This window comes from Castor canadensis, chromosome 5 (genome assembly GCF_047511655.1).
Source record: "Castor canadensis chromosome 5, mCasCan1.hap1v2, whole genome shotgun sequence".
NCBI classification, from domain to species: domain Eukaryota; kingdom Metazoa; phylum Chordata; class Mammalia; order Rodentia; family Castoridae; genus Castor; species Castor canadensis.
Genome location: NC_133390.1, coordinates 98183182 through 98195206, shown reverse-complemented (window position 1 = coordinate 98195206; position 12025 = coordinate 98183182). Strand labels below are relative to the sequence as shown.

The 12025-nt window shown below is 36.2% G+C and overlaps 1 protein-coding gene across 3 annotated transcripts; it reads right to left on the bottom strand.

The window, feature by feature from the left end:
• Window positions 1–267: 267 nt before the first annotated feature.
• On the bottom strand, window positions 268–3385 carry Rpl22l1 (ribosomal protein L22 like 1). Of its 3 annotated transcripts, none has more exons than XM_020187629.2 (4): window positions 3315–3385; window positions 1832–1924; window positions 1552–1673; window positions 268–481 (listed from the first exon to the last, which is right to left on the bottom strand). In XM_020187629.2, the coding sequence occupies exons 1-4, from the start codon at window positions 3321–3323 to the stop codon at window positions 337–339; spliced, it is 369 nt and encodes a 122-aa protein (XP_020043218.1). In that variant the 5' UTR covers window positions 3324–3385; the 3' UTR covers window positions 268–336. The 3 variants fall into 3 exon arrangements, with proteins under 3 accessions (XP_020043218.1, XP_020043220.1, XP_020043219.1); XM_020187631.2 differs by having other exon boundaries at window positions 1832–1921; window positions 3315–3381; XM_020187630.2 differs by lacking the exon at window positions 3315–3385 and adding an exon at window positions 3251–3274.
• Window positions 3386–12025: the final 8640 nt, after the last annotated feature.

Here is a 12025-nt window from a genome sequence, read left to right as displayed (position 1 = left end):
TAACTAAACACCTATGTGCAAGAATTGTTCTAGGCAACCAGGACACTTACAACTGTACAAAAACGAGACTGTTGGTTTTTCTAAATCCCAAAATGTAAGGCTATATATGAAATGTGCTTCAATTTCCTATACATTATATTGAAACGTGTATAAATAAAAATCAGAAATCCTGGCAAATTCTACTAGTTATAAACTTCTAAAATATTGCTACAGAACTCATCAAACGAAAATCAAAATCAAATACTATCTCTTAAATAAAAGAACAAGTTTAAGAGTACACTGTTTTTATTCACTGATAAAAATAAGCCTATTTGTCTCCCTGAAGAAGAGACCAAACTAGTCCTCAGATTCAGATCCATCTTCATCTTGACTAATCTGGAAATAACGAAGTTCGTAAGTCTCCTTGTCAGATGCAACCACACGAAGCCAATCACGAAGATTATTCTTCTTAAGGTACTTCTTGGTAAGGTATTTCAAATACCTTTAAAACAAAAACATGAATTTCATTAGGAAATGCAATCTCTACTATGCCATAACCGCAATTCCCTCTATATATTTCCTCCTTCCATTTATAGGAAGCATTGTACAAGATGGCTAGGGACAAATAAAAACCTAGTACAGTTTATGCTCTATGAAACTACAGTCTTCCATCTTCCTAAGATAATTGTTTATGTTGGAAGTTAGTATATACAGTAATGGTACCTTCCTCTTCATTCTTATTGCCACACACAAATTACTTAATTAAGCAACATGCAATTCCTTCACTGTCGATATCCCTAACCTCAATCTTACCTTGAATCAACTTGAGACAACATGGCAACTGGTGTTTGCCTTATTCTTAAATAAGATCTAAAGCCCTGCTCAGGGTTTAAGAGCTGGTCCTCCAACCAATCTTACACTCTTGAGAAAATACACTAGCTTCCTTACTATAAGTTTAATCTGTTAAGATTATGGCTCATTCTGCTTGAACAGTGGATTTGTTTCCAAACCACTTATACGGCATCTATCACTGTTTGACATTGTACTTCAATGTCTCTCTTTTCAAGTAGAGAAGCTCTTGGTGACGGTGGCTTGGGTTACCTGGTCCTGCTAGTGCTACCAGAGTATTCAATACTAAGTAAATTGGATGAATAAAAATGCCTTTGACTGGCAGTCTCTACTATATAACCCAAAACCTTAACTATTAAGAAAATGTTTGTATCAGAGAGTCAGGACATTTCTCCCAAGTATACATTAGACATCTCTTTGAACATATTCAAATACTAAGCACCCAAAACTAAATTATATATAATCTCATAAAGATTAACAAGGAAGCTTGGACAGGAGCTACCTATATTCTAATAATAAATTAGATACTGATAAACTGCCCTAAGCACTGACACCTACATACTAACTTATTTTCCACTCCTGCAAGTCTTTATTAAGTTCAAAGCACTTTCAAAATACCTCACCACCAACATTTGAGCATTAGACTAAGTGTGAGAATTAAATACTATGTAAAATACTCCACAGCTACTGGAATTTCTTTAGTTTGCAAAAAAAAGTACTAACCTTTTAGAGAACTGTTTTTCAGAAACAACTGTGATTTTATTTTTGAAGCGTTCAATGTGAACAACATTTCCAAGATTACCGGTTTTTCCATTGACTTTAACCTTCTCCCGAAGAAATTGTTCCTGTTGTAAAACAGACAAAATGCAAAACTAGGGAAGAAAACCCTAGATATTCACTAGGGAAGGTACCCTAGGAATACAGCTTACATTAATACCAAATTTTATGTACTTAAATTATCAACAACTACACAAGTACAGAAACAAATGAGAATGATACCTACAAAATTTCCAGAATCAAATATTCCATCTTCTACTGGATGAGTAAGGTCCAAATTAAACTTCCAAGTTGACCTCTTAGGCTTCTTGTCTTTCTGCTATACAAAGTTAATATAATTATAAGACAATTCATTCAGCATACGTATCAAATATATAAGGCTTTATATATACCTAGAAATGGTGAAAATTCTAAACCACTCAATTTTTATTGGACCTAACGTGACTATCTGAAAAGGGCACACTCCTTGATCTGGTTTAAACCAAGTTTTTGTTAATTCTGATGGAAATTTCCCTTTCCTACCACCTAAATGTCTCAGGAGTGCAAAACACAGAAATACTTGAAATACATGGTAAGGTACAATGACCTAAAAAGAATCCAATTTTTACTGCAACTGAAAAAAATTAATCAAGGGATATATTTTCCACTCCAAGTTAAAGCTAAAATAGCATGAACCTCTAACCAAGCCCAATTTGTTCAAGCTGTCAAAAGGCCTTTCCCGAGTTTCTCTTCCCCACTGGAGATGGGTAACAGACCATTCAACCCATAGTCCAAGCTCAGTTACATGCCAGAGTTAGGATTCCATTATGTCTGCAGAATTCAATTCTTATGTGGTTACAGTTAAGGAAAAAAGGGGGCTGGGTAGAGGCTTTATACGGTGATGTTTCTTTGAAATTAATGGCCACAGAGGCAAATGTGGTTAGTAAAAACAATGTAATGAAAACATCCACATTGTTTTTTTGACAGAAAATGTAACCTCCAAATTAGAGTCACCCAAATGGATATCAATTATTCCTCATGACCTTGCAAACTGTGTCACCTCTATTATTCAAAACTTGAAACTGGCAAAAAGATCTGTGAAAATGGTGGGCTTGACTTACTTTTGGCTAAGCGATCCTGGGTCAAGTTAATTTGGGGGATGCAAATAATTTACCCAGCGGAAGTAATAACTTCAGAGGATTTATCCGCCGAAGGAGCATCAATCAATTGTTGGTAAGCTGCCAACACCCACCTAACCTCTTCAAATGCCCTTTGGGTTATTTTAACAGCCTCCTATTGATGCCTTAATTTAAACAGCGCTATCGTAAAGCATTCGCGACTCTTGCTCCATAGAAAACTTCCTCCCAGTTTGGCTCGAAAGATTTCGGAAACTTTAGTAACCGAGGCCATAGCGTTAAGTCCCCCGGACTACGCCATCCCACCAGTCCGATTCCCCACCTCCACCTTCCTCCGGAGCAATGGCGCCTCCCTCCTCCCTGCGTCCCCAGGACCGCGGTCCTAAGCCAATCCCCCGGCCAACTCGAGCTCCTCCGGACCGCATGGCTGCCATGCAGTCTCTCCAGCAACCCCAGATTTTAACCTTTGTAACATTCCCGACTGGGTCTCTATTTCTCCACTCCCTTTATCTCAAATGAGACGTCCCTACCTGCCGCATGCAAAAATCATTCACACTGCCACAAAACCATCCCACCGAGACGGCGCGCACTCACCGGCGCCATCTTAATAGTCAGCCGTGGGATCCGAGAGGAAGTGAACGCCACACGCCGCGCATTTATACCAGAGCGCGTGTGTCACGCTCTGAGAACGTCAGATCGCCGCCTCCCGGAACAGCACGTAGGGAACGAGCCCGTAACCTAGGAAACTGGGGGCGTGGCCCAGGACCCAGAGTATCAGTTGGCACGTTTCCTGTGAGCGCCATCCAGCGGCCATAGTTGGAATGGTTCTCTGCTCTCTGCTGGCTACACAAATACATGGACCGCAGCGGGTCTCTGCAGTTAGTTGGTGGCTGATGCCAGACACACTAAGGATGTAGAAATCATCTTTCACTAATCACCTGGATCTTCTTTCCAATCAGGGCAAGGCAGAATAGCATCAGCTTGCTTTGGGATCTTTTCTCTTATATTGCAATTATAATCCTCCAGCGAAAAAGATATTTCCATATCTGTTTTGTGCAGGGAATCAGCGCTTTGGGATCAAAGATAAACCAGGTTGGAGTTGGGAGAATCTGAGCGAAACACAAGTAGTGCCTATCTCTTTTTTACACGTTGGGTGTAATTATTGTATTTTATCATGGCTTTTAGAGCTAATTCCAGATCTGCTGAGTTCCGTCCAAAATACCTCCCAGTTAAAATTCAGCAAATGGTTGCCATGACCTGACTGCCATGAGGAAGGAGTTGGCTTGATAACAAAAGACAAAAATAGCTTTTGAAGGATTGTAAATTGTCACAAAAGTAAGGTGGCATGTTTCTCAGTTTTTACCAGTAATAAGGTTTTGTGGAGATCAAACTATAGTGGCTAGGAGCTGCGGTGAAGAGTAGGATGGATTTTTGTTGTTAATTTGGAAAATGACCCTAGAAAGTGACAACTGTGTATGTCCCTTACACCCGCAATTAGTAATCGTGGACACTAAGCTTTAATAAAAAATACAACCTGTAGAGTTTGGAAAGAGGGACTTCATTCCTAGAGGAAATCTATTTCAGCAAGAGCTGTTAGTTGTTTACCTCGAGAACCACAATATCATTTCCTTTCCAAACATTAAGAGGGGAAAAGCAATTAGTATGTCCTTCTCAAGGGTTATTCTGACTGCACAGCAGAAATAACCTTTGTGCTATTGAATATTTTTAAATAAGCAGTTAATTGACATATTTACCATTTTGTTTTGCTTATCTTTGTCAGCCTTCCATGTCATGACAATAAACTCCTTAAAAACTATTAGGCCATTTGTACAAAGGGGATATAAAAAACTATGTGCTTCAAAATGGCAATCTCCAAATACCTAACTAGAAACTGTAATGGAGGAAAAAGACTTGTCTCAATTAGAAAAATAATTTTAAAACTTAAGAAAAATATTAACCAGAAATATGCTAATGGGAAGAATTCTTTCCAAATTGTGTGATTCTTTCCACAGAGTATATATTAACATGGTACCACAGAGCAGCTCAAAGTTTTATTTTGACTCTAATTATAAAACATACGAAATAATGAAAAGAGCCAAGAAAAATTAGAGGACTGCCTTTTTAACTATGTGAGGTGCTATAATATATGACATGTATTTATAAATTTCAGGCATTGGATCTATACAATGAATTCTGGATAGATCAATTAAAATGTAGAAGGACAAGGTAGATTAGATTTATAGAAAAATTCTGTAACATGTAGCCACCTAAAAATGGGTAGAATATCACTTATAAATAACTTTTAATGTATGTTTAAGCTTGTAGAAAAGCAAAAGAATATTTTGGAGGTCAAGGTGACTAACAATGGTCATGTGTGTTTGGAGTTTGAGTAAGTTCTGCCCAGATGGCATGAAAAAACTCCAGACAATCCAAGGTTGGATTGTTAGAGCCAGGCAGAGGCAAGTGCAAATGCTCTCTGGAGAAATGTATTTTAAATATAGGTACAAAACCTTTCCTGAGATAAAGTTCCAGAAATATGAACCAACAATTTTAAAAAATCACAAAATACATTGGAAACCAAGCCACTATGAATAAAACTCAATCTCCAAACTTATAAAATCAGACTAAAAGAGACTGCATATATCTGAAAATAAAAGATACAGAACATAAAATAAGTATTCTTAGTATGTTTAAGAACTAAAAATTATTTCAAAACATGATAAAGGGACCAGAGAAAGTCAAAATTTGCCAGCATTAAAAAAATAGAGTTAAAATGAACTTCTAAGAATTAAAAATAGAAAAACTGAAATTAGCAAAGTGGGTGAGTTAAAAGGACAATAGACACAGCTGAAGAGAAAATTAATGAATGGGAAATTACTTAGAATGCAACAGAGAAATAAAGAAAAGAAGTTGGGTATTGTAGGGCATACCTGTAGTCCCAGCTACTCATGAGGCTGAGACAGAAAGAATGCTTGAGCTCATGCTTTTAAGATAAGGCTGAACAACACAGTAAGACCGTGACAGAAAGCAAAGAAGGGGAAGAGAAGAGAAGAGAAGGAAAGGAAAATATGTAAAAGATAGGTTAAAAGACAAGATTTCAGAGCAAGCATATTCTAATCATGTTGGGTGGCAAATCCTGAAGAACATAATAGAGATAGTGGAGAAAAGGCAATATATAGAGGACAATGACTGAATTCTCCAATGGAGGAAGTCCAATAAACTCCAAGTCGGTCAATTTAAAAGAAATGTACACATACACACATTTTAGTGAAACACCAGGACAAAACTGTTCCATAAGAATCCAGAAAGGAAAAGAACAACATATCTAGTACTGGAGCCAAGCCCTGTTGGCTCACACCTAGAGTCCTAGCTACTCAAGAAGCAGAGATCAGGAAGATCTTGGTTCAAAGATAGCTTGGACAACTAGCTCTAGAGACCTTATCTCAAAAATATCCAACACAAAAACAGTGCTAGTGGAATGGCTCAAGTGGTAGATCACCCACCTAGCAAGTGTGAGGCCCTGAGTTCAAACCCCAGTAGTACAACAACAACCACAAATCCACTAAAGGAGTTATACTAACAGCTAACTTCACATCAGCAATAATGGAAACCAGCAACAAGTGAACATTATCTACTTAGCTACAAAATATAAAGCTGTTTCAAGGGGAAAGATGAATTTTAGGTCACAAAACTCAAAGTTCCCTACCAATAGATCCTCAGTAAAGGAATTCTGAAAGACATGCTTCAGGAAGAAAAAAAAAAGTCCTAGCAAGAAGGCCCACGTGGTAAAAGAAATGGTGAACAAAAGAAAAGGACTAATGTATGTAAATTAAATATCACCAATTGTGCACAATGATAATCATGTCTGCTATTGTGGCTTATGGTCTGTTAAGAATTTATTTCTTAAGCTTGATGTTCTATTCTCAAGTATGTTTAGTTTGTGAAAACTCATTAAGCTACAAATCATGATGTGTTCATTTTTCTGATACATGCCAATTAAAATAATAAAACAGTATCAATTACTGTACGTCAAATATAGCAAAGTAGGTGAAATGAAACTCCTAGAGAAATATAACATATCGAATTTACACAAAATAGTCCTATATTTCTTAAATAAATTAAATTTGTAATTAAGATCTTTCCACAAGGAAAACAGATAGCTTCATCAGTGAATTCTTCCAAATGTTCGAGGAAGAAGTAAAGGCAATTGCATCAGTTTTATGTCTGAACTCCCATTCTGTCACTTTAGCTTTTATTACAGAAGAGAGGATCATTTATCCAGTTTCCTGTCTTCCACTGATAAACGCTTCCTTGGGATGTTAACTTCTGTGTACTACCAGGTCGTAAATATATGAGTGTTGGTGGAGAGGTTCCCACCAGTGTCCCATACCTCATGTCAGAGAAACTCTGGGGAAGAGGTGAAAATCGTGTGGGGTTGGAGCCTCAAGGTACAAAACTGGCTGCTGCTCCCTTCTTTGTGTTGAGTGGACAACTCCAAAGGGCATTCTACATGACTGTAGGATTAAGCCTCAGCTGTCCCTTGTACATTTTTGTTTGTTTTTGCTCCTTCCCAGTTCTTCCTAGTTCTGTTAACTAGGATAATTTCCTAAATAAATCAACTGCACACAGCCAATAGGCCACAGCACCAATTTTACACAGACTTTCAAATAATAGAAGATTAGACAGATGAATTCATGGTGATAGGCCAGTATCACCTTTATACTAAAACTTGAAAAGGACCAAGGATATTTTGAGAGAGGAAAATTATAGTCATACTCATGAATATGTGTATACACACACACACACCATAGTCACAGATAAATTATTAGTACCCAGTGTGTCATGCAGCAAGTTGAGCAATAATGTCATTATTTACAGTTGATATAATTATAAATGCACAAAATTTAAAAGAATCTTATACATGACCAGAATTAGTATGTGTTTATCAAGTGCAAATACTAAAACCAATTGCATATATCTAAACCAGGAATAGATTAGAAAATGAAATTTGAAGAAGACCTCCTTTTCAATAACATAAAATATATTAAATGAAAAAGTAAAAATGTACAAGATCTCTATGTTGAATTATCAAATATAATCACAATTAAAGAAAACTAGTAATTAGAAGGACACTCTGTTCATGGATCCAAAGTCCCAGTGTAAGAAAGATGTCAATTCTCTAATGGTGAATTGTAGATCCAATGTGATCTCAACTGGCCTAACAAGTGCCCCCCAAACTAATTTGAAAATATGTACAAAGCACAAGGGTATTGGGGTAACATTTTGTACTATATATATATATATGCATATATATGTTTATGAAAGTTTATAAACAAGCTAATAAACATTTATGTGCCTAAGTATCAATATTTTTAAAATACTGTGTCATTTAGGCAAATAGGAATCTGAATGGAGTACTCTGTTATATAGAGTACTTATTAATTATTAAAATCTACCCTATTTGCTAAAAAATGATTTGTAAAAAGAAAAAGGATTCTTCAAATTTTCCTTTCCTGGAACAAACTTTACCAGTCATCAGTTATGACTGGTTAAACATTGTAAGAACAACATGTGGCAGAAATATAATTATGTGTCACAAAGTGGAGCAGATTGCTCAACATGGGGCATTGCACTACCCGTGTTTAGAAAAAATAGACTTGGATGACACTGAGGGGCAAACAGCATCATGGAAGCAAACTGCACAGCTTTGGCCAAGGATGAGATGCACCCTTTCTGTGCAACAACGATTCAGAGAACAAACCTATTACTAGTAAAGAATGTTGCTACGAAGTTGCAGTCCTATGTATGCCCATGTATGTTCTTTGTTAGATACTCAGTCATGAAAAATTAAGGGAAGCAGGCAGGGCAAATAGGAGCTCAAGTTGCTACTGCTGAAGACTATGATTAAAAAGGTTATGCTGATATATTAAGACTGTCTCAAAAACAGAAGAAATGATTCACGTTCGAGGAGATAGATATGTTTAACCTGATTTAAACATTACACAATGAATAGTGTATCAAAACCTCACATAGTAATTAATAAGTACAACTTTTGTTTTTGTGACATCAGTTCTTCCAGGACTTGTGTAGCCTTACTGTTTCCACTTAGATCTCTATTAAGAGTTTATTTTTAAGTGTGTTACCTAGAATTCATCTTTTAAAATTCTTTTTCCAATTGAAAAATTTCTGTTGTCTCAGCACATTCTATTTAAGCCAATCTTTTTCCAGTGACTTGCAATATTGCTTTTAGCATACACTAAATTCTATGTGCTTGATTTCCTCTGAATTCTTTGTTCTGTTCCATCAGTTTGCTCTCTTGCCTGTACTTCCCTGTACTGATCATGGAGGTGGTATAGTAGGATTGAATTTCTGGTACTGCTAAGCCCATCATAGCTCTTCTAGGTATTTTTCTAGGTATTTTTATATAATTATGCTTCCATATGAACTTTATTAGCAACTTGTTTACTCCGTAAAAACTTGTTGGTATTTTTTTTGAGACTGCATAAAATTTATAAATTGGATTAGGTAGACCCATCATTCTACCAAGAATAAGAACAAATGTCTTTTCATTTGTTCAAGTTGCTTCTGTGCTTTTCAGGAATACTTCATAGTTTTCTTCATGTAGGGTTTGACTATTTCTTGCTAAGTTTATTCACAATATTTTATTTTTTGTTACTATTTTATTTTCCTTCCAATTGTGTCTCCTATGAACTATGAATGATTGCATGTTAATTTTCTATTCTGCTACCTTGCTGAATAATTTCATTGGTAGAGTTAACTTTATCATTGAGTATCTAAGACCTTCCAGATATACTATCAATCATCTGAAAACAAAATAATTTAATTTTTATTCTACTTTTGCACTTTTTTGTTGTTTTGGTTTTTTTTGAGACAGGATCTTGCTATGTATCTCAGGCTGGTTTTAAACTCACAATCCTTCTGCCTTCACCTCCTGAGGGATGGGATTATAGGTATGCACTACTGTATCTGGTGTTACTTTTACTCTTCAAATGTGTCTAATTGTTTACTATTGCCCAACTGCACTAGCTAATCCTTCCAAAACAATGTAGTAGTGGCCAAAATAGTGGATGTGCTGGCCTAGTTATTAATTCCTGTTTTTAACTTGAGAAGCATTTGGTGTTTCTCCATTAAGCAAAAGACTAACGTTGGGATTTTACACACTCATGCACAGGTGTATATATACACACATAGATGGTATAAATGCACGTGTACACATATGCATATACACATACACGTTGTATGTTCCATGTTAACATAAATAAATATACTTATGCTAAATAAGCACTCACTCAACCCTATTTTCTAAAGAGGTTTATGTACAATTTTTTTTTCCTTGTGGTTCTGGGGTTTGAACTCAGGGCTTTGTGTTCTGTTGCTTGAGCCACACCTTCAGCTCTTTTTGCTCTGGTTACTTTGGAGACAGGGTCTTGCTTTTTTCCCAGGTCAGTCTGGACTTCAATCCTCCTATTTTACACTTCCCACCATAGCTGGGATGATAGGCATGCTCCATCATGCCCACCTTTTTTTTCTGTGGGGTAGTGGAGTCTGATGAATTTTTTTTTTTTTTTGCTCTGGCTGGCCTGGAACCACTATCCTCCCAATCTCAGCCTCCAGTATAGCTGAGATGGCAGGTGTACACTACCAGGCCAGCTGTTGGTTATGCTGGAGTCTTGTGAACTTTTTGCCCAGCTGGACTTGAACCACAGTCCTCCTGATCTCAGTCTCCCAACTAGCTAGAATTACAGGTATCAGCCATCTGTACCTGTGACTTTTTCAATTTCTAATGGAGAAAATAATGGTTTATTTCATTTAGACCTACTAATATTATTGAGACTTCTTAATGTATTAACACATACCTGTTAATGTATATATTATTATTAATACATTACTATCTTTCTTATGATAGTGAATTAGTATTTTCTAAAAGTGAACTATTCTTGTTTTCCTGTTGTTAACTCCATGTAGTCATGGGGTATTGTTTTCTTCATGTTGTAGTTGAAGTCTAAAAACTGCATTTAGGATTTTTGCACCAATATGTATTTTTTTAATCAGGTGCAGGTATCACTGTTATACTTGCTTCATAGAATTTAGAAGTTCTCATTTTTTTATGAGCTAAAACAATTTATGTAACATTGGGACATTGGTCTCAAAGGTTTGGTAAAATTCTACTGTGAAACCATTTGGACCTGGTTTCGTTTGTGTTTGGCTTTTTGTGGGAGTGTTTCCTGATAACCTTCTCTGTTTATTCTACTGAAATTATTCTGTTTTAGCTATCTATATGAAGTCAATTTTTTTTTTGTGACAATACTGAAGTTTAAATTTAGGGCTCTGTGCTTGCTAAGCAGGCATGCCTCCAGCCCTTGTGGTCAATTTTTAATGACTATGTTTCTAAGAAATTATATCATGTAAGTTTTCAAATTTTATTTCCATTGTATTGTTATTCTTGTCATTTCTCCTATTTGTGCTTTTTCTTAAATTAGCTACTGACTTTTCCATTTTGTTAACTTTAAGAAAACCCACAATTTAATTTGCTTTTCCTACTTATTTTCTGCTTTCATCTTTGTCATTTCCCCTTCATGCTTCCTTTTAGCTTATTTTTCTAGCGGTTTGATTCAGGAACTTATTTCACTTATGTTCATTGTTTCATTTTTATTGATATGGTGCTTTCATCATATTTCATATAGTTTCTGACATATAGTATATATTCTTTCATGAAATCTTTATGTATTTCCCCTTTCATATATGTATACTTCACACATGTATACTTGTGTAACAGGTTTAAAAATTTCCTGTTAGAAGGCCCGTTTCATTTTTGTTTTGTATTACTTGGAACTGGTATCATAGTGTGTTTTTTTTTGGGGGGCAGCATTGGGGTTTGAAGTCAGGGCTTTACACTTCATGCTTGTTAGGCAGGCACTCTTCCTGCTTGAGCCACTCCACCAGCCCTCAGTGTTATTTTGAATATTTCTTTTTTCTTTGGTTTTCTGAGGTTGAGTCTTATGTAGTCTCGGCTGGATTGAACTCACAATTCTCCTGCCTCAGCCTCTTGAGCACTGACTGGAATTAGTTGTGTGTCACCACACCCACCTAGTTTTAGCATCTCTACTTTATAGAAAACTTAAGTGTTTTCTTTATACTCTGAATATCATTTGTTTGTGGAAGTTCCACATGCCTTTGAAAGAATAGTATATTCCCTAATTCAGAATGCTTCTGCTTAACACATATCCAAAAGATTTCTGTCACTGACTACTACTGTGCAGCCCTGACATGGCTCACAGGTCAGG

Excerpts from the sequence above, each read along its gene's own strand:
- Rpl22l1 (XM_020187629.2), bottom strand. Across the intron at positions 1,674-1,831 it reads TATTTGATTCTGGAAATTTT|GAACAATTTCTTCGGGAGAA; the intron begins GTAGGTATCATT and ends GTTTTACAACAG. Across the intron at positions 482-1,551 it reads GAAAAACAGTTCTCTAAAAG|GTATTTGAAATACCTTACCA; the intron begins GTTAGTACTTTT and ends TTTGTTTTAAAG.